Source organism: Nyctibius grandis, chromosome 13 (genome assembly GCF_013368605.1).
Source record: "Nyctibius grandis isolate bNycGra1 chromosome 13, bNycGra1.pri, whole genome shotgun sequence".
Lineage (NCBI taxonomy): Eukaryota > Metazoa > Chordata > Aves > Nyctibiiformes > Nyctibiidae > Nyctibius > Nyctibius grandis.
The window spans coordinates 1,732,013-1,755,355 of record NC_090670.1 but is presented as its reverse complement, the minus strand read 5'-3'; the positions used below and the strand labels follow the sequence as shown (position 1 = coordinate 1,755,355).

The 23,343-nt window shown below is 43.9% G+C and overlaps 1 protein-coding gene across 1 annotated transcript; it reads right to left on the bottom strand.

Moving 5' to 3' along the window:
- Positions 1-6,741: 6,741 nt before the first annotated feature.
- Positions 6,742-7,917, bottom strand: TENT5D (terminal nucleotidyltransferase 5D). The gene has a single exon (XM_068412072.1). It carries the CDS (start codon positions 7,915-7,917, stop codon positions 6,742-6,744), a length of 1,176 nt encoding a protein of 391 aa, XP_068268173.1.
- Between the last annotated feature and the right edge of the window lie 15,426 nt (positions 7,918-23,343).

Sequence of the window (23,343 nt, the reverse complement as noted above, 5' to 3'; positions counted from 1 at the left end):
GGGCTGGAACTCACAGTTTAATCAACTCCTAAAGAAGCGTAACGAGTTGTTTGTGCTTTAATACGAGGAGTTCACAGCTCGCTCTTCCGACCTGATGGGGTATAGAAGCTGTTCAAGGCAGGTAATGAATCCAGACCCTTGACTAGAAAATGTCATTACCTGGGAACTGCCAGGGAGAAGCAGGCAACACAATAGAGAGAGATATATTTCAACATCTGGTTTTATCCTTTAGGCAAAACTATGAGCTGCAATTTCAGCCTATTGTCTGGAAAATGTCAGGAGCCGATAAAACGCTGGAGGAAGAAATTGTTGGCATAAACGGCAAGGGCACCGTGGGGTTGCACCAACACCTTGAGCCAAGACTTGTTGCGCTCTCAACGCCGGCTCTCCTCCGCGGGGACACGGGACAGCAAAGCCGGCACCGGCAGCTGCTGAGGACGCCGAAATGCTGCTGGTTGTGTCTGCACAGTAACACAGGAACATATAGAACCATAGAATTTTTAGGGTTGGAAAAGACCTAAAAGATGATCAAGTCCAACCATCGACCCAACGCCACCATGCCCGCTAAACCATGTCCTGAAGCGCCACATCTAGACGTTTTTTGAACACGTCCAGGGATGGTGACTCCACCACCTCCCTGGGCAGCCTGTTCCAATGCCTAATGACTCTTTCAGTGAAGAAATTCTTCCTAAGATCCAGCCTGAACCTCCCCTGGTGTAACTTGAGGCCATTTCCTCTTGTCCTATCACTGGTTACCCAGGAGAAGAGACCGACCCACACCTCACCATGATCTCCTATCAGGTAATTGTAGAGGGTGATAAGGTCTTCCCTCAGCCTCCTCTTCTTATGGGCAGCACCGTGTCCCTGTCTATTCCAGAAAGCACAACAGAACGAGTGCAAAATAAATTCATATCAACAATAGGATGAGAATATTTACAGGAAAACAAAATACAGGGTGGGGCAAAAGGGGCTCCCATTGGAGGGCAGGGCTGCGAGGGCCCGGGGCTGCGTCTCGGTGGGGTTTGAGGTGCTGTCTGTGCTCAGCATGCAGGAAAATACGATAAAAAATTACATTAACGTGCGTACATACAAGCACTCCCTTGCCTATAAACATATACACACGTGACCTGGGTCCTGTTCTCTGGAGGACTTTTTTTTATTTTTATTTTGCAGTACACAGCTGAGTGAGCAGCCTTCGGGTGTATTTCTTACGGTATTGAATTGCTTTCCATGGTAACTAATTGCGATTTCAGAAACACAGGTTCTGCAGCGGTACCAGGTGAAATGGAGCTGAATATGGAAGCAGGTGGTAAGAAGAAAATCACTTGCTTATGAAATAATATTTAATGATGGAGACTGATGGAGCAGAAAAAATAGGGGGTGGCAAGGACTATGTATTGCTTTAGGTTTTTAATTCCTCGGGAAAGTGTCTGGTGAATATTTAAGGGAAGGAAAACTCCCTATGTGGGCTGCCTTGCCATTTCCCCACTTACTGTTTTATTAAGAGGCAGACTGTTAAAAATCTGGCTGGATAAAAGAAAAGAAATGGTCAGGAAATGAAATTACGATTAAATGGCTATTACTGTTTAAAAAAATGGGAAGGCTTTTACAAAAATTGAGCCATTCCACTACGAAAAAACAGGTGAAAAAGCATGTTTTGAGCTATATTTTAAAAAAATGAAAAAAAAGGTTTCCCCAGACTGCACGGTCAACACTGCAAGAGGCTAAAAGGCAACAAACACCCAAGCCAAGGACTTCTGAGCTCTCACATGGGGCTAAAACCTCCAGCATGTTCCTTCCCCTCCTCTGTAAGGCACCGGAGGGTCCATAGGACCTAACGCTGTATTGACACCCCCAGGAAGAAAGAACAATATTCCCTTGTCTTTTTTAAAACATATGATTGACTTCATAAGCAGGAGTCCAAAACCCAGCCCATGAAACAAAAAAAACACCAAGCAACCAAAAGAACCCAAACCCAACCGTCCAAAAACCAGAAAATCCAAGTAAGCAACTAGAAATCTTACTGTGATGAATGTGATTATGTTGCCCAGCTGAAAACTCAGAGGTTGTAGGAGTTTCTCTGACCTTCGTCCAACATCACTGGCACTGGCCGTGTTCATACTGGACAGAAATTCTGCATCCTGGGTAAATACGTGTTATGGGAACGTGCATTCAGCGTAGGGAAGATGTAATTTTAGGCATATGTAAAGGTAAATAATTTGTCAAGTTAAGTATTAATTTTATTTACCCAGCAGACAGTCATGGTTTCATTATATAAATATACATCTAGGCACTTAAAATGTGAATATTTGACACAAGCCTGTTTGACAACCAGCGCAGAGCCAAATATCTCAGAGATATTAATGAGAATCCGGCTGTTCTGTAACCTTCCATGTAGGTCTGACAGTTACCAGGGGTACATTTGAGCCGGTGGTTTCTAAACCTAACGAACCGTGACCGAATCTTTAGCATCTTGCTGTTAGAACACACCAGTTTGGCTGCTGGATGAAGTCTGCGTGCTGGAATTGGCACCCAACCCGAATAATGAAGGTATTACAAGCAAACCATACGTTAAACAAGAAAGTTATTTTAATGATCGCTCCCCAAATACCCAAAGGCACTAGTCAACACTGTGGACTAATGACCTACAAATTGGTGTGATTAGTACACATTTTTAGCATTACAATATTTTTTCGACAGCTTCAGATGGCACATTAAGGGAAATATTTCTTCTCTCACCTGCAAAGCTTTGTCCTGAGAACCCTTCCATTTGTTTCGTTTAATAGAAAAAACATATCAAACAAAAACTGAGCTGTAAGACCCATGCTGACCTGCCAAACTCCCTCTGCTGTCCTTCCTCCAGATAGTTCTACAAACCATATTGGATACACACCTGTGTAACTCCGAATTTACGCTGATGTAACTCCTCTAACATCAGTCAAATTACACAGCCAGAAAACCGAAGTGAGGCGGTGGTAAATCGGATCCATTATTTCCCAAAGCTGCAGGCTCAGTGTGACACAACAGACGATATAACATCTCGACTGAGGACAATTTCACATTTCTTTTATCCATTGCAAAAACCTTTGTAACGTGTCGAGGATAAAGCTCACAAATCACATTTCAAAGGAACTACCATAACGTATATGCTTCAAATAGACCTTTTACAATATAACACAAAGTTCAAATGACATTTTTTAGGAAAGCACTTGAAAGTTTAACACTTAGGTCCTGACAACATCAGATTACTTTAAGCTGTAAACCTTAAGAAGTTTTATGTGACTAAATAAAATCAGCATTACAATTTCCGGGTATTATAATTATTGAACAGATTGTAACAACAAGATACAATTATAATGTAAACATGAAGCTCAGGAGACTGGTACTGAGGAAACTCTCTCAATTCTTTGTAGATTTATGTCTGCACATAGTCAAATCGGTAACAACTGGAGCAGAGGTTACAGTATTTCATCTTACGTATTGGTATCAAACAGCAGCCTATGCAACATCACCCCCTCTTTAATACGAGTTTACAGGATTACTGCTACATTGAAAAAAAGTCTCCAGGTCAAGTACTGCTGCCAGGTGTTGATATAACATTTGGAAGGAAATATTGAAAACCATCAGATTTTGTTAATTGCCCGTGGATGTGTGGATATGTGAGATTTTATATAAGTATGTATATATAAAACCATAAACCTCACTTAACCTTCAAGATTGAACTACCTCTAGGTAAGAAATACAAGACCTTTTTCAATAAATTTAAAGGGTTTCTATATACCTGAGACATTTTTGCATATTGATGTCTTTGTACCTTTACCCGCAGGTACTCACGCAGGTCCTTTACTCTTTGCTGGGGTCTCACACAAAGCCCGTTAAAGTTAGGTGGATTCTTCCCGCTAACTCCATGGGCTTTGGCTGAGCCCTTCCTTACCTAACCTGGATGTATAAACAGAGACGTGACAGAATTAAATACATGTCCTTAAATAAACGGTTGCTGTACAAGCGGACAGGCTGGTTTATACAACTCCAGAGCTAGTTCACCATTCCTGAGACTTTTCACAATGTCTGATTCAAAAAAAGAATTCTAGTCCTTTATACATGTTCCTACTTGTTGGTTAAAAAACAACTTTTTGAGCTATTTCTCCAGGTAATGGGTCATTGGCTATACTCAACGTGTTGAAAATGCTCCTTCTTGGCTGACCTGTCTCTTGGTTCTTGGGAAGATCAGCCCGTTTCTCCACCCAGCAAGCAAGGAAACCAGGAGTGGAGGAGTAATGAGTTGATGTGGCTACATTACGTTAAGGTCATAGGCCAATGCAGACGGACTGAGATTTTTTCAAACAAATTTAGGGAGTTTAGGAGCCCAGTTCCTCCTGAAACTCAAGGCATTTGGGTGCCTAACACCCACAGATTCATCAGAAAGTCCTGGCTGTGCCCAGTCCAGCTTTCGGCTCTCCAGCCCTGCAGACCACACGTGCTGAGCGTTGAAGCACAACGTTAGCAGGGACATAACCTACATAAGGCTCTTACAGAATTTCACAGTGCTATTTAACTTGGCAAATGCCAAACAAAGCTTAAAGGTTCCCTTTGTAATCTAAACAGCTCAATTAAAAAAAAAAAATCCACTGTTTCACTCCATTTTGCTTCTGACAGGGGGAATTCCCTAGAAGTGCTTACATGCAAATATAGCGTTATCATATTTGATAACAGAGCAATTAGAATGGCCGATTTTATTAAATACAGTTTAGCCAATGGAAAGATACTAGTGGAAGTGAAATAAAGTATGCTTTTAGGTACGGAATTGGACATACTTGAAAAATCAGCAAAAATATATAAAACTATACTCATGAAAGACGTCACAAAATGAATCAGCTTCCAAGTAGATTAGTACACCCTTCTTATGTTGCAGAAACATTGTTTTTTGCACTATATTTTACAGAAAAGAGTTGACTTCAGTGACGATGGTCAGCAAAGTTGTCTTTAAACAGCTCTTTGTTTTACTATACAGGCATATAATGGGAAAAGGGAAAGCTACATTTCACTGGCAAAAGGACTCCATAGACCTTAGAAATTTTAGAAATGTCTGAATTAAAATAGTGGTATGTAGCATATTTCTGTGTAAAATAAATCAAACACTCTTTCCCAAGCAGCAGAAATTTCTAAGACCTGTTGTAAATAGATACAAAGCAGTCAGTGTTTTTAAGGATGACAAGGAGGGGACACAGCGATGTACCAGTAATGAATTCGTGGTACGACACGGTGACGTGTTAAGCATCAGATGTAAGAAACTCTACTGCTTGCATTTCCAGTTGGCTGTTCCGATTTTACATCGCACCCATCCTAAAGCTCCTTCTCACTACTATTCCTTCTCGTACCATATTGAGCATCCAAACGGGAGGAGTTTTGGTAGGAACACCTCAGCTTCATCTGTCCCAAACCTGCTCACACCGCAGCAAACGGTGCGCACCTCTCCGACCTTCAGTGCTGCGAACGCTTTGTGACCCATCGGAGGAGGACCAAGGGCAGACGTTGCCCTTCTTCGAGGTCAGGAGCTCTCTAGCACGGTTGCCAACAGCATCACGACTTTCACGGAGCAACTGGTGCAGGGAGGCACTTATGTGACATGTTTAAAACTTATCTTTGGTAAACACTCACACACACACACACAAACATAACTAAGGTTTTACTTCCTGATCATAAGAGAGATCTTCATTTGCTACCAGTCTATGTGTGCAGGTATCTAAACACATACAGGGCATTGCTAGTATAAAATATTTTTTCAAATGCCACTGCCAAGGATTTGTTTTAATTCACCTAAAAACAACGCAGTCCTGGGCTTTTTGGTTTTTTCCTGTCTCCGTTTATTATGCATTGAAGCATCTCTGATCAATAACAAATTAGCAATAGAAAGCAAGCCCTATGTGCTCTATTTTCACCTTCTTTCTCATTCTATTACATTGTTTTTCAAGACCAATTTAATCAGAGCAGTTGTATCTCTTGCAGCCTTCACTATCTGAGGCAGATCCTGGGGTTCAAACCTGCAACACGTAAGCAGCCAAATCTCTCACTCAGATCACTGGAAATTTTGGATACACAAAAATACTGGGTCTGCTCTTGGCAGGATGTTTGCTGCTAACCATCACTAAACACTGCTCTGGTGAGGAGAGGGACCTCACGTCTCTAATGGGAGCCGAAGAGTGATCAGAGCCTGTAAAGCAGAGCTCAAACCACCAAGAGACAGCCCATCAATGGGTATTTCCTAAAGGCGCTGCAAATAAAAGTTGCTGGAACTGAAGGGGTATAACGGATGGATGATCTACTTTAACGTACCCAGAACTCTATCGCTTCTAAATTCTACTGAGAGGTATTTTATTGGCATAATTTTTCATTTACACTATTTAAATTTTGCTTAAGAATTTTTTAGAACCCAGAACTTAGTGCATTTCATTTTATAAAGTTAGAATAATTTATATCTTTCTTTTTTCATTGGAAAAAAAAAAAAGTATAGCCCAAACACACATAGGGGTATAAATACTTCATGAACGACAGCTGTTTCACCTATTTTATGATCTGCTTAATGGTGACTTAGACATTGATCAACCAAAGAACTTTGGCAACTTGCACAAAAATACGTCCTTAAGTCAAAAGTGATGATGCAACTTGCTTTAATGAGGCCTTTATTACGGAGAGAAGTTGGAAAGAGAGAAGGGTGTAAGTGTGGAAGGGGTCACCGTGTTCCTAAGCCGTGCCGCTCTGCATTTGTGTGTGAACTGGGTATGGCCGGTAGATGATAGGCGGTTGTCCATGAGGAATGTAGTAATTGCTGAAGTTTCTGTCACTGATATATGGAGCAGGCTGATAATAGCATGTTACATTGGCTGCATTTGGGATGATGTTTTGTTCTCCAAGCACTTTTAAAGCCAGAATTGTGATCATGTTCAGCGTTTGTCTTCGCTCGTATCCCATGAGACAGACCGTGCTCTTGTTCACAACTCCGCGCAGAGTCATCAAGTAGTCATACTTGCTTTTCTCTTCCCCAATGAAGTGGTTGCGCAGATATGACTCGATTTTCCTTTGCTGCTCAGCAACATCTGGAAAATCAATGAAGAACCTGGAGCACATGTAACGTTCCAGAGATTTAATTTCAGCCTCATCCGCTGGCTTGAAGTCACGAACCAGGAGATTGCTGTACTTCAGGAGGCCACCTCCTCTGATCTCCTCTGGGTTCCTCGTGGAAATCAGTTTGTATTTTAAGTGGTCCATTGCTTCGTTGAAGTCTCCATACATGCTCTCAGCGATGACAGTGGGGTGAGAGTCTTCTGTCAGTTTGCAGTCTGCTGCTCTGTAAAGGTTTAATATGGAGTCCAGAATGATTTGGAAGGAGTCCACGCTGAACTCAAACTGCCGTCTGAGCGAGTTGACAAACTTTAATTCCACGTTCTTGCCGCTGTTGTTTGACAGCGAGATGAGGCTCCAGCGATCGTGGTTGGTAGAGACTTTGACCATCTTCTGCACATAGGCATCTTTCATGGTCTGAGCAGTGATTTTTTCCTTATTAACACATTTTGGCAAGAAGTCCAATAGGCAATTAAAAACAGCTTCCTTCACCACCTGGAACTCGAACTCACTTGGAAGTTCCACCCCAAAAATGATGTCTAGGTCCTTGTAACTGGTTCCGTTCTGCTTTACTAGGACGTGACTGGCTGTCGAACCGTTCAGACGGGTATCTCTCACGTTGATTTTCTTTTCAATGAGCTGTTCCTTTACCACATGAATGATATCTTTCGGCTTTACATCGAGTGTTGGAAAATTTCCTCTCCCATGAATAGGTATGACCTCAGCTAAAACTTGGTCCAGGATTTTAATCTGATCCCAGGTGAGACTACTGAATCTGTGGTCTAAATCGTCAGTCATTGTGATGTTGGTTGGTTAACTAGGGAGAAACAGAAATTAAGAGACAAATGTTAGAACTTGCTCAAACCCAAGAGTACCTGACATTTCCCTAGGTTATAACAAACATGTATCTTCCTTCCTCGGTGCAGTGACAAAGCAGTTCATTTTACAGAGACACAATCCCAGTTAACGGTCTGAGTCAACCACCGCACTTGTCACAGGCTTTTAATTGAATTTTAGTGTACCCGGGTTTTAATCCTGCTGAGAAACCATTGTGTTATTGTATAATCCATGACTCAAAGTAAATGCAGTAAACCACACAGACTTCATTTAAAACTACTCAGAGGTTAATAACATGAAATACTTGGTGGTTATCATGAAACTGCAAATAAACTTCACTGTGAAGAGCCAAAATGAGCAAAATGAGCAAATTTGTTCTTTCTGTCCCGCCTAGAAATCTCTATCTTCAGTGACTTGAATACTTAAAACTACTTGAAAGACCAGGAAGTTTTTTTAAAAAGCATGAACGATGCAACACGCTCATTGTTTATCTAGTCATATGCCTGGGATGTACTTTTGTCTCTATGGATCACCTATACACACGCATCCTTTAATAGCACTTGTTACGGTTTAAGAACCGGTTATCCGATAATTGTTCAGCTGTTCCCATTATGTTTCTGAGGCAAAATCTTTTCCTTCTAACCTATTAACCATGTTCCCACATTAATGTGCCAATGCTACAAGTTATGGTTTGCAGAACTGATAGGAAAACCCCTTGAGGAGGGCGACCAAGCTGGTGAAGGGTCTGGAGGGTCTGACCTCCGAGGAACGGCTGAGGGAGCTGGGGGTGTTTAGCCTGGAGAAGAGGAGGCTCAGAGGTGACCTTAGTGCAGTCTACAACTACCTGAAGGGAGGTTGTAGTGGAGTGGGAGTCGGCCTCTTCTCCCAGGCAACCAGTGATAGGACAAGAGGACACAGCCTCAAGCTTCGCCAGGGGAGGTTCAGGTTGGACATTAGGAAGCATTTCTTCTCAGCAAGGGTCATTAGCCATTGGAAGGGGCTGCCCAGGGAGGTGGTGGAGTCACCATCTGTGGAGGGGTTTAAGAAAAGCCTGGACATGGCACTTAGTGCCCTGGTCTAGTTGCCATGGTGGTGTCAGGGCAATGGTTGGACTCGATGATCCCAGAGGGCTCTTCCAACCTGAGTGATTCTGGGATTCTGTGATTCTGTGAACTGAAAGGGAGACAAATTCCCATCCATAGCACTGCCCACTTCACATGCCCATGACTTTACCGTTAGCTATTTATTATGATTCCATGCTTATCCCTTTATTACCACAAACTATTATTATGATAAACTTCCATCCATCCTTCATTTTATGACTTCCCAGTACATTTTTACCATCAAAAAATAGCTGTTACAGAAAGGCACTGCGACTTTTGGAAGCAGCACAACACTGGGGGGAGCGAGAAGGTTGGGAGGAGAGGGGTTTGTATAAACTTTTTTTGCTGCCATGTTTGTCGTGTGTGTTATTGACACGATCTACTAGCAAGCTTATAGTTGTCAGAACTGTTGCCTAAGCAGTAGTTTCTGTTATGTGATTTGTCTCATATTGCACAACTTTGAGAGAGCTTTTCAAGGTTAATGCTGCAATGTACAAGGAAGTGCTTAGAGAAGGGAACGTTGAAATTCAACCCCCTTTTCTAGCAGAGGGACTCTCTTCAAACACTATTTGAAAGTCAGAAGATGGAAGTATCCCTAAATAAGCTTAGAAATCCTTCCTTTACTGCTACATGTTTTCAGTTATTTTAGATTTTATTGCAATATACTAAGACTTTAAAATGACAGGAAAAGGTAATGTCAGCAAAGCTCTTTTTTGTGTTGAAGAGTTGTACCTCAAAATGTCATTCCTCTGAAGTGATTCCTGGAGAATGCAGGGCTGCTTTGTGAGTTCAGAGCCTCAGCAGTAATGTCTGAGAAATGTCTTGTGATAAACACTAAGAATGCTGTGCTGAAGTAATGCCTTCAACTTTTCCTAGGGAAAACCGGAATTAAATTGTCAAGAATATAATTAATTTACAGATAGACCTAAATAAACTTTTTATTATTATTATTATTTACTAATTTGCTTCCAGTTTGCAACCCAGTACATAACCCTGCAACCCAGTACATAACCCTGCACCTCCCTAGAAGCCCTTTCTCATGTTCTTTTCCTTAATATTGTCAACAAGAACGATTTCCAGGCAATTTTATAGTCATTAGGAACCTTATTTCTTAAAGCAGTGGCAAATTTATTTACCGAGGTGCTCAGGCTAACGTCAGGAGTTATTATTAATGCAAGCAAGCCTCAGTTACAATAAATCAGCACCAGTATCAAGGCTATAATTAGTCAAAGCATTGTGTAAAACAAGGGAGATCCAGGGCTGGAGGGAAGGCAACTCGCTGCATGTGACCACAGCAGCCAGGCGAAGGCGAACACGAGCGAGTGCTGGGGTGGGATCGGTTAATGGGAAAAGAGACTGGAAAATCACTTCATTCTTTGGAAACTGGTGACGTTTGTAACAGAGGATGGTCCCTGGAGGCAGCTCTGGCTCACTGCCCCTTTGCCAGTGATTTTTCTTAGGTTTTTTTGTTTATGGCATTTAAAATGTTACTATAAACTGCAACAGACCCTGAATCCTGCCTCATTTAAGATCTCTGTCAGATAAAGCGATGAGGACAAATAGTTTTCAGGGTGTTTTCTTTTATATATACTGACTAGAGAAGCACAGGACAAGATGGATCAGACCTAGTCAAGTTTTGTGATATATTATCCTTATTACAAGGTTAGAAAAATATTTCTGTGATTCCAGTTCCAACTTGTCCCTGAGTGGTCACCTTCAGCTGATGAAGTGGTTGCAATGTGGAAAAATGTTTAGTTACTGTGGGATCATTAAACATACGTTGGCTAATTTTTATTATTTATTTTTACATTGAAATTAGAGGCTCTAATTTTCTTCGGCAGGGTTCGGACCAAACAACTATGAGTTTGGTTTTACAATGAGGCTAAAAGATGTAGTTAACTACTGCTTAGCATTCTGCCATACACCAGCTTCCTCAAAAAAATAAAAGCAAATCTGGCTTTACATCTGAATGAAGAAAATCTGCTACGCTAATGACAGCTTTCATGTTCCACACAACCTTCATAGAAACAGATACTTACAGTCTAGAGGACAGTCTCATCAAATTTAGCTCATATTTTACCGATAAACTGTTTAAGATTCTCTTTTTATATACTCTAAAGTGTTGCTTCAGTGTGTTTTCAAAGGGTCTGCAATGTGCTGGCGTTCTCAAGCAGAATACATCTGAAATAGTTTTTGTGCAGCTGTGTTAGCTCCATTCTCTTCCCTTTGCTTTTATCTGCTCCCCTATTTGTTTTACAACAGTTATATGGAATACTTTCATGCTCCAATTGTCTTTACTTTGTTTGCACTTGAAATCAGCTGCGAAGGGACCTTTACAGATCAAGGAAAATGTCTTGTCAGCTGCCGAAGGAGCCTTGCTTTTGGGGGTTACCCCGGGGATGCTCACAGTCACTATTGCAGTCCTCCCCTTAGACCTCTTTGGTGGTTTTACTGCATACACATTATATCACTGAATCACAGAATACCAGGTTGGACGAGACCTCAAGGATCATCTGGTCCAACCTTTCTTGGCAAAAGCATGGTCTAGACAAGATGGCCCATCACTTACTATGCATCACTAATGCATAGTAATATGCATAATCACTTATATGCATCACTAATGTTTTCCATCTCTTGCTAAAGCTTTATTTTAATTCAAAGCTACATTTCTCTATTAAGCAGGACATTTTAAAGTATTTTGCATGCTCACTGACTTCAGGACTGCAGCTGGCATTAGCTTTGAAGGCAAGAATGTCAACTGTGGAAGGAGTCCCTGTCATAATTTAAATGCATATGAGACAAGTAGAAGCAGTAAAGCATCTGGGGCATCCTAAATGGGGACATATTTAAGCTGGTTTGACAGTGTTGTTCATGAGTTTTTCCTTCCATTAATGTTAATGCATGCAGGGAAGATACTGTTTATTTATCCTGTTATCATGAGATAACACACGAGTTGCCATAAGTTTTCAGTACAGTTACCATCTAGTTACCCTGAAATAACAAATAATAACTCAAGGCCATATGCTCTTCTCCTCTGAGATAAGGTTGCGTGGTGTGCAAAATACACTTTAGCAGCAAGCAGTTTGCTTGGCCTATGCCACAGAACATCACCTTCCAGGGCAGAACAAGTAAGCACAATGGAAGGAGAGACTTTATCAACAAAAACGCGTCCTACCTTTTCTCCAACCCAACCCAAGGAACAGGGGAAAGCAAGAGAGTCGTGTACCAGCCTGCACCACCCTTTCTCCCAAATGAAAACGATTTGCAGAGCAGTACAACCCAAGGGCAGGTGTACTCTCCCGTAGCACAAAGCTGGGAAAAGGAACCAGGTCGCCTACACATCTCCAGAAATGTTACAGGCTCTTGGCTCGAAGAGCTGGGACTTCTCAGGAGGGACACAACAACTAAGGAATTTAATTTGGGCAATATGTGTTAATACATAATCCATGGTCTGTCATCTGGAGATTTGGGGTTTTTTGGATGCCGAATTTTTCCAGCGTGACTCACGGTACGCTCGTTCTTAGCTGCATGGGGATCCCCTCAGAGGGCAACACTTTCAAGGCCACATATATTATGTCTTTGTATCCGTTCCCACAACACATGAGGTTCCTTCTAACCAGGCCTCCAGGCTCAAACAAACCAAGCCCTTGTAAATAGCATGGTACGAGGCACAGTCAGTTTTTTCATTTGCTCTAAAATACTTTAATAACTTAAAGAAAAAAAAGGTGTGACATGCAATATTTGGGCTATTTGGGGCTGTGGTCATCACTGAGAAGTTACTGCCTTAGGTAAAGTTTATTTGTACTGCTGGATGCATACTATGGACTAACTCCTGAGTAACGTTTCCAGAGAGAATGCAAAATCCCACCGACTTACTGTGGCGGGACGATGGGCAAACGTGTATTTCAGCGGAGTTAATAGGATGAGTCACTGGATCCTTTGGTAAAAATATGAATTGTCATCTTGTCCCTGACAAAGACACGAACCTCCCAGGGAGAGCTGCAGGAAGAAAAACCCCAACAAACAGTAACATTCATTTTGAGATAAATGTTAACTACCAGTCACCCGCTGTACATAATAAATCATGCATTACAACTTGGCAGTCCTGCAGTCATAACAATAGCCTTTTAAGTCAGAAATGATAAGGTAAAAGCAGTGGAAAGGCACAGAGGTGCTTATAAAGACTCTGGGTTTCAGGTCATACTTAATCCTCTACAAGGATGTTAGCAAACTTGCTATTTTCACTACGGGATTTTGAATGAGAATTTAATGTTATTAATAGACATGCAAATTAGCAGGGACATAGTAGAATCATAGAAAAAATAGATCTAATAACAACTCAGTAAAATCAAATCGCATGGATTCTGTAGTGGCTTCATATTCTTTCTAAAAATGCGTGCAGATGACAGGAAGGTCTTGTCAACCAGGTTGTTGGTTCATTTACAGTCAGGGCAGGATTCAGGCTCTTGCTGGAATCTCCATGCGCTGGAAGGCCCGTTGGCTGGCTGTGCAGGAGTTACAACCATTTGTGTAAATATTTCTATCCTAAAGCCACTTCTTTACCTCTGTTTCTCATTGCAAAGATGGGCTGACAGCTAGGTAGCTGTTTTTAGGCTTTCCTTCAAAGACCTCCATCCTACAAAGTTCACAACACCTACACAAGGCTCCAAAACTATCGCGAGCAGGGCCTTGTCCACTGGATGGTTTGATACACATGTGAATTTGCTCCTTGTTGCCGAGTTGTGTTCCACAATCACAACTTTTATGCTGAAAGTATACATGCCTCGGAGTAAAGATAACTTTGCAAGTATGACCTGAGTGTAAATATATGCATAATCTGCAGGAAAAACTGAAATTACAGCCCAAGGAGGTATGGACTGTATTATTGATTATATTAAGAATACTATGGACTTTTCCTCCATGCTGCAGTGATCGGACTTTTACCACTGAATATACCATTTTACTGCTGCCAGAAGCCCAGTACTGGCTTTCCACACTCTGTGAGAACCTGCCTGCTGTGCCCAGGCCTGTCTGCAGCTTTCATTTGGTTTCCAACTCATGATGGGCTACTAATTGCATGAACGCATGTTCCCCAGCTAGCTCCCCAAATCCGTGCAGTGATGGCTCATGTTTACAGCTGGGAATACAGGGTTAAGTCTGGCAAGGGCTGAGGTCTGGTTAGTCTGAAAGTGAGAAGCCAGTTATGTCTTCAAGGAAAAGAGGTTCTGGATTGAATAGACAAGAGAGTCTCAGCATGTGGAGTCTGGACTCCTGGAGGAAAAGTCAGACAAATATATAATCAGTTACTTAAAAAAAAAAAAACAAAACCCATCATTTAGTCTTTTTAACAATGAATTATTGTTATTTCTTTCTGTGCGAAGGTGGAAAGTTTAACTGATATATGATATCCATTAATGGATATATCATCATGATAGAATAGATTAACACTAGAGCAGAATTAATGGCTTCCCCTGGTGATATTTAGGGGAAGGAGAGAGACACGTTTATATTTTTTTGTAGAAGAACACCCATTATTATATAATATGTTCATAGAAGCAGCAGCAGAGATTAATGAAGTGCTTCGGCTGTTGGGACATTATTCTCAATGGCTGCCTTTTATTGGCTCAGTTATTGCAGGAAAAAGTGCTACATTTCACTGTTCTGTACTCATGGTTTCCAGGACTTTCTAACTGAAGTAAAAACAAAAATAAAAACAACTATGTCAACAATTACCTTGTGTCTCAAAGGTAATATTTTCCTATATCTGAATTCAAAATGTGAATTGTGATGATACGCTCCAACAAACCCATTTCAAAGTCTTTTACCCTTGTGTCTCTCTGCACAACAAGCAGAAGGCTGTAACGAGAACGAGCGAGGTCTAGGAGATAACGCATGGCCCCGCGCCTTGGCTATCCCCCTCCAACACGCCGTGCCACGAGCACTGCTTGAGAGCACGTCCCAGTCAGTCACTGCTTTTGGGTGTCCCCACGCCCAGGTCCCACCATGAGGCATATTGACCCTCAAACCTATTGGGTGCCTGCATCTCCCATGGGCTTCAGTGAGCGTGGAGGTTGCTTGGACACCTCAGCAGCTGCCCAGGGCATTTCAAGGTGATTCCCCCAAGTCGGCAAGAATGAGAGCCAAGGATCCTCTCCCCTTTCCAGAGACGCCTGCCTCCCCCTTTCTGCCTGCCTGCTTCCAAGAGCAGCACATGATTGCTCTGCTTAGCTCCTCAGACTAATACCAAAATCTCTTTACTCACTCGAGATACCAGTGACTCAATCCAAAGCTCACTTATCAAACCCTCTCATTATTATGACTAAACTGCAGCAAAAGCAGGCAAGGTAAGGAATGAAACAATCCTCCTTTCCCATCTACTAACCATCTTCATAATTATCTCTCCTCTTCAAATGCCAGAAGAAGAGAGATGAGCTGTGCAGCATGCCATTACAGTCCCAGTTCTGGGCTGTTTTCAGAGGACAGAGGGCATTACAAAGTCAAGGCTCTCCTCAGAAACTCTGCAGAGGCTTCCTCCCCTCATCTACACCAAGGGACACCCGGTGAGTTACAAAAGTGGCAGAATGTCGCCAAGAACCTGTCCTGTGGGATGGCCTTGGTCATGAAAGCATTAGAGGACACCACCAGGTCTGCAGTCACGTCTGTTTTGAGGGGGTTCCAACACAACACACACAGTAAATTGAAGAGATTTGGGTTTTTTCCAGCATACCACAAACGCTGTGCCTTCCTGGGAGCTGCATGCAGTTCATTCAATCAATGCAATGCTTTTTTTTTTTTCCTTCTGAATCAGCACTGAGCCACGGAAGTATCGAGGGTGGATTTTGATAGTACATACAGTAGTACAATGGATTTGGAGAGTTTTCCTTGGGGTGAGCCAGAAAGCTGACAACAACTGCACTCATGTTCCATAAAGCCCTCTCTGCACCACTCCTGCTCTGCTCTGCATATTTTAGAGAAGTATTTGCCATGAAGCAATTATCCTTTTTCACTCCAGAAGTATTTTCATTTTATGGCAGAAGACATGAACTCTGGGCACAGGCTCCAGGCTGATTTGTTAAGCAGTCTAGGATCCTTCCCAATAAAGGCTCTTCGTGGCTGCTACAGCAAGTGGCGAGTTTAAATTGAGTTGGAAACAACTTCTGCATCCCAGACCAGGCTTGGCTGGCGCCCTCCACAGAAATGTGTCTCGCAGAACGAATAATATGGCAAGCTGGGGTCCTTTTCAAAGATTACTGTCTTCCACTGTTCATTTATATTACTATTTGTGTTTATAATGTTAACATATAATTCATATTTTTATGAATTAATTTCCATACTTATATTAGACAGTTATTCTCTGACTACACAATACAGCAGTGGCATTTCTTCCTAATGCTATTTTCCCAGTTTTACAAGTTACATTGTAAAAGTGGGGAAAAATATATGAATTATTTATTAACTTCTAAGTACTTGCTGTACAAGAGTTTATTCTTAATTCTGCATCAGTAAGAGCTAGGATTCCCCTAGAAAATAGCTTTTTGATAACTGAAATGTTTTCTAGAGTTCTGTGATAAAGTGAAAAACTGCATAACTTCACTCAAACTACACCAGGAAAAAGGATTATGGCTGCAGCACCAGGACCAGAGTACTGCTACTCATCGGTGGTGAAGGCAGCATGAAACGTCTCTGTTGACTTTATTACTAAAAGGCAGAGAGAAGATAAAGCAATGATAAACCAAAGAAAAAGGCTAAGGCCCTGCAGCAGATGTGTGTATTCGTGACTTCCATCGCTATCAATAATGCATAACAACCATCCCGCTGATGACGACACCAATTTTTGAGAAAGACTGAGTCAAGCTTTCTGTCACCAAATGTGAAAAAACATCCAACGTGACATTGGATGTCAAGAAGACAGGACCTGCTAGATAAGCAAAGATCCAGCAGAAAGGGTAATGGAGAAGAAAATCAGCTGATGTTGACAAAAATTGACATCTGCTGTACCAGTGTGTAGTGTTTTATGGAGGAAAACCATTCTTTTCTTAAAATGCACTGAAAGTAACAGCTTTTAGGGCCACAAAAAACATCTTGGCTAGAAAAAAAAACAAAATGATGGTTTATCTGTGAGTAGTTCTGCAACATGAAGAAACCATGTTCAACATTATGCTCAAATTTTACAGCTATCTATGTTCTCCCTTTATGTACTGCACTCTAATTGTGCTTGGCAGTAGACAACAGGTACATTGCTGATTCCCTGTGATATCTTAGATTCTGTACCAATGCTTTAAGTAATTATTTTTGCATGAAGATCATGGTGGCTACGGGGAAAAGCCAGATTGTAAATGCCAGATTTCTTTTTGTTTAGGTTTGAATCTCAATGGCACAAATTCAGTTCTCACACCAGAAATTGCTCTGGTGGAAATGAGAGCAGATCTGGCCCAATATGTGCATGGCTGGGCACCTGACTGCAGTGAGATAAATCCTGAGCTCACTTCCACTCTGTGTGGATCATCCCTCACTCCATGTTACCTATAGTTTGGTGGTGAAATTTGACCTGGAGTTTGCCTACAAATCTTGTAATTGTTCGTGGAGCTTCACCCATTAAAACCAGTGGGAGTTAAACATAGACATGTAAGACATATATATGTCTTAAATCCATAAGACAAATTCTATCCCCACATGCAGATGACTATCAAGCTACTGGGAACTCAACAAACACTGTCAATAACCCCAGGGTGACCCACCAAGGGCTGCTCAACATGAATGACAGAGGCAAAGCAGAACACAAGCTACCAACAGTTTCACTCCTTGCTATGGCCAAGAACTGATGGCACAAACCAAACCCATCCTGGGGGTGAGGAGCCCTGATTCACACCCAGGAGTCCCAGAGCTACAGCTGAGGATGGAGTCTGATGATCAGAGCCACGAACTAGGAAGGCCATGAAACCAATTCAGATTAAGAGCATTTTGAAAATACGGGTAGAATTTCATTCCTTCAAGCAGTGTTAATGAATGAATTTCCCCTGCCAGCCTAAATGCTGCTTAATTTACTCTCCAAAATAACTCAATCTCAATGTGGTTTCAATGTGATCTTTCAAGGAACTTGATCCACTTATGTCTCCCTGATTTATAGTGGATTCATAAATTATCGGAGCCTACTCCATCAGCAGCTACTTCTGAACTTGAGCAAGAGCTGTTGATACGCTCTCCAGGGCAGGAATTTAAGTTCAGGCCTTTGCTTGCAAGGGTCGATGTTAGACGTCTCTCTTTCTGGGAGCTGAATCATTCAGAGCACATAGTCCTTCCTACAGTGCTGTATGTCTGATGCCCAATGAAGCAACAGAGCTAAATTTACTGTAAAGTTATGCCTCTAATGCATAGCTGAGCAGGGATGCTGTGCAAACAACACTAGCACGAGGTCAAAGGGCTGCAGCAACTGCAAATTAAAGGAATTATTACTGTTCTCTTTAAATCCAGACTCTGCTGTTCTCCCCTTCACACATCATGCCCTTATTCCTTACTCCTGGATGCTGCAGCCACAGCACGCAGGAGGATGAAAGGACACGGGGATCGTTTTTACATTTGTGAATGGGACATACACAAGTCCCATCTGACTGTAGCTTAAGGAGAACACAAGTGCATAAAGTGTGGGAGAGTCCCTGCTCTCGATTCACTTTCATTTATTATTCATTTCTTGGCCTTTAACACTGATCCACGTCGTTATTCATACCTGCCTTGTTCCTTTTTATGGGAACCGTGAACAAACTACTATTGTTAATGCAGCACGTGGAAGACAATGTGTACGCCTGTGCAGTCAACCACGCTCTTTTTGATGGAATAATAAATATGGTTAAAGATTTGCAGGGGCTTAACAGATGTACCAAAGAGACATGCTTGTGGATGGGGGAAGGCAGGGAGCACAGGAGAGTGATTTCCTGGCTGGCAAGACACAGAATACTGGCCCTGAGTTGCTGGAAACCAGTTTTGCTTTGCACGCAGGCGTACTTATTTGAAGAGCACTTCCAACTAGCTGCGGGCAGAGGATCCCAGCTGGCTGCCTGACCATCACCTCCAGGCTCTGACCTCCCCAGGAACACGGGTGGCCCTTTCTGAACACCTAGAAAAGACCTATGATACTAAGGCTACTCTGTGCTGTCTAGATGAGATGATAGGGCTTCCAGCACCTCATCAGGCAGCAAGTAGTGAGTACCACGCTTCTAATGCTTCTACTATTAATTCGGTGAGGCAGGTCTTGCCCAAAATTCATGAAGTTTTTAGGATTCATGCAAATGAACATCCACAGTAAGACAGAGCTGGCGTGCAACCAGAGCCTCCCCCCAAGCTCTGCCGAGCTGCCGAACTGCTCCTTTTAAAAGTTGACAAAGTTTTTATGGCAAATGCCTTAGGAGGAGAGGCGGGGGCCAGACCCGGGGCGACCACCCCAGGCTTCACAAAGTTTTGCAGCTGAGCCCAACCGCTTCCAACCGACCCGGAACGCGCCCCCCTGTCCGACACCCGACCCGTCCCGCCGCACCCCGCGCAGCCAGCGGCACCGCGACACCGGCTGCCCCGCCGCAGTGCCGCCGCCACCCGGGAACCGCCGCCGCGGGGCTCGGCAGCCGCCGCACGCTGGGTACCGCACCGCCGGGCCGGTGGGACCCGCAGGCCCTCGGGGCGGCTGGGGGGGAGCGCGGCGGGGGGGGACTCACCGTGCAGACGACTGCTCTCCTCCGCCGCAGGCCCCGGCGCTTCCCCCGCGGGGAGAGACGCCGCCGAGACGGGGCCGCCGCCGCCGCTGCTGTCCGCGGCCGCGCTGGTGCTGAAGCGGCCGCCCCTCCCTCCCGCCCCCGCCGGGGCCGGTAGCGTAAAGCGGTGACCATGGCAACGCGCGTCACACAGCCCGGGGCGGGGCCGCCGGGGCTCCCGCCGCCCGCCCGCGCTCCCGCCCGCCGCCTCACGGGGGAGGCCGCGCGCCGCCGCCTCAGGCGGCCCCGCCTCGGGGAGGCCCCCCCGGCCCCGCGGCCTCCCCGGCCACACGCACCGCCCGTCCTCGCCGCTGCCCGGCTGCCTGCCGGCCTCCCCGGCCCCGGGGGCCGCTGCTGCGGTTGCCGAGGCTCCGCCGGGGCCGGGAAGGCCCCAGACACCACCGTTGCGCGGGAGAAGCGGGGCCGTTGTATTTAACGGGTTCCCGTGGGTGCCTCTGCGCATGTGGGGCCGCAGAGACTTTACGAGCAGCTTTTCCCCATCACGGCCGAGCAGGGTGCAGGCCCCCGAGGCAGGGACATGGCCACCACCCGCCCTCGCCCTTCCCCACCTGCAGCCCCCCGTCCATCTCCCTTCCCAACACCGGTGGGATGACAAAGCCACTCGGGCCGCACCGTCCCGGTGGGACCTCGGGGCTCCCGACAACCCAGCGCCCCGGGAAGGAAGGTCCCATTCCCTTGGTGGCAGATGGTTTCAGACTCCGGTGACCCATTTCTCAGCTCATTAACCCTGAGAAATGTCAGAACAAAACAACTCTGGTTCCGAGATCCTTCCTGCACAACAGCCTGGGGTTTTGGCCTCGTTATTTGTGTTACAGGAGCGCTGGGAAGGTGCAGCCGAGGTCAGACCCTCGCCTGGTTGTACACTGGACATAGATGTATATATAGGGCCTATATATATATCATAGAATCATAGAATGGTTTGGGTTGGAAGAGACCTTAAAGATCATCTAGTTCCAACCCCCCTGCCACAGGCAGGGACACCTTCCACCAGACCAGGTTGCTCAAAGCCCCATCCAACCTGGCCTTAAACACTGCCAGGGAGTGTGCTTATATCTAATATATATTAGATATAAGCACAGCAAGAGGACATAAAGTTGCCAAGGGAATCTAAGCAAGGAAATCTGAAGTTTCAGGGGTGCAAATAGAAGGATTACAGTGATTTAGCTAAACTCATGCAAGAAATCAACGACGTGAGCACCAGCACCTGCAGTTTGGTCACTCAAACCCCCGAATTCTGCCCTACCTGCAGCAGAGTCCTTCCCGCAGCGCTCGGCTACTGCCTGGCCTCAGCTCTTGGCCCAGGATCTCCCTCTGCCCCAGCTCTGCTGGGAGACGGTCCCTCTATACATGCTCCATATGCGTCTTTATGTGCAACAGGCGATGGCACTGACTCGGTTCTAGTTTTAAACGGCAGATTTACAAAACCAGGCTTTCCAACGAAAATTTACTGTCTATGATCACTGACTTAATGGGCTGGATGGAATAAAATCCTGCATGGGATAAGCTTGTGGCATTTGTGCCTTTTTTGGTCCTTTCCACTCCACTGTAATGCTAACCCCCTTTCATTTGCTGCTGCACAGTGTCTAAGTACACAGAACTAAAATGAGAGATAATTTACTTTACTGTTCTGAGAAACTATGCCAAATGGGTAAGCCATGATTATTTTTTGAAAAACTGCAGATTTAGTGCGATGGTGACTCAGAACAATGAGCATACCTTGGCAAAAAAAAGGTTATGAAAGTATTTCAAGCTGCATTTTATCATAGGCAAATATAGATAATAACCTTAAATAGCCGTGTCTGTACTTTAACTTACAGCACCCAGATACTTCTAGGCTGGCTCTTGGGTATTACGCCAAAGCAAGATTTTAACCTTTTATCTCAAAAGAATCTGCAGCAATGAAATACGACCCTTGTTAAACATAAAAATCCCCAAACCAGCTGTTATTCTTTAGGACCCTTAAAAACATCTTCAATGTCTCTCTCCTCTTGAGAACGGTTTTATGACTCCTGTGACAGAGCAACTGCAGCACTTACAAAGCACTTCGCAATTAAAGAGTCCCACTCATGAGCCGACTTCATTTTATACCATAGACACCAAGTTAGTCTATATTAGTTTATATCTCTAGTTGTCAAAAGTATTTCTATTTAAATGAGTTGATATTATTATATCAGCTTATTTATTTTATTTATTGGTTTATTATTTATTATTATATTAGTTTATATTCCTAGTTGTCAAAATAGAAAAAGAAAAGGTGATGGGACTTCTGTAACTTGCAAACCCTCATAAACTCCAAACAAACACGAACCAGTTCTCAGCTACAACAACTGTATTTTCCAGTTGCCTGGTTCTGGGCCACCACAGCCCAGCCGGAGGCCAGTGGCCCTGGGCAAGCAGCACACTGCCGGAGAGACGAACAGGATGGGAGTGTGCCAGGCTGAAGCCCACAGCTCTGCCCAACCGTTGTATGTAGTTATTGAGTGATTAATTGGACAACTTAATTATTTAATGGTTCTACTGCACTTTGAAAACAGTGAGTTACTAAGTAAGAGCTCCATATCTTCCTTTTTTTCACTCTGCATCGCTAGGTAATTGCCAGCACCATGGCACGGCTGGGTAAGGGAATAGTGTTTAATATACAGAGAAAAGCCTGTGTTCGACGGCTGACAAACCTGATTTAGTGTCGGGCAGGGAGAGCTGGATTTTCTTGGAATTGTGCCTTTACCTCTTTGCGCATTTTCGGGGAGGCGGATGTAAATCTGTGCCATCGTGATGTCAGCAGGCTGCTGTGAATGGCCGCAGGCAGGCAGGCCAGGGACACGGGCACAGGGTTGGCAGCAATATATTTTTCAACAAGTCACAAAGTGGCAGGAGACTGAATGAAGGAGAAGGACGCCTGTACGATGACATCCTGGAGCCACTGAGGTCGCTGGGACTTTTTGTACTGAGTTCAGTAAAGCCGGGATTTCACCCAGAGCACTTTGTTTGTTTTGGAAATGAGGGTTTTCAAGGTAACCGCTGAGGCCAGGTGCTCCTCTGCTGATGTGAGGTACAAGAAATGCTCTCTCTAAAGCCTGGACTCTTGCTGCCTCCTCCTACTTTGGCCCTAATTCAAGAAAGCACTTAACATATACATAAATACATTTCTCGTCAGCAAAGCTTTTGAGCAAACACCTAGTTTAAAGATTCACTTATCTCTAATTCATCGGTTAAGGAGTGAGGTATTACTCAATAGGAGTAGAGAGGGATAATCTAGCTGTAAATCCTTATCGTTCATATCATTTATAACCAGAGCTTAGTCATCTTTTGACCAGTGACGCACAGCACTGATTTCTTGCTGAATAAAATTTTAGAAGCACAGCCAGTTTTTCCCAGAGGCTTGGAACTGTGCCCTTTATGGGGTTTTATGAATGCAAAGCTCAAGGTCCGTAGCATGCAGCGGATAACCTAATGCAAGGTCATGTTTTGCTAGAATAACAGCACCTAAATCCTCAACTGCAGCGACGGGGTCCAATTTCATGGGG

Coding starts and splice junctions, on each gene's coding strand:
- TENT5D (XM_068412072.1), bottom strand. CDS start 7,917: ATGACTGACGATTTAGACCACAGATTCAGTAGTCTCACCTGGGATCAG.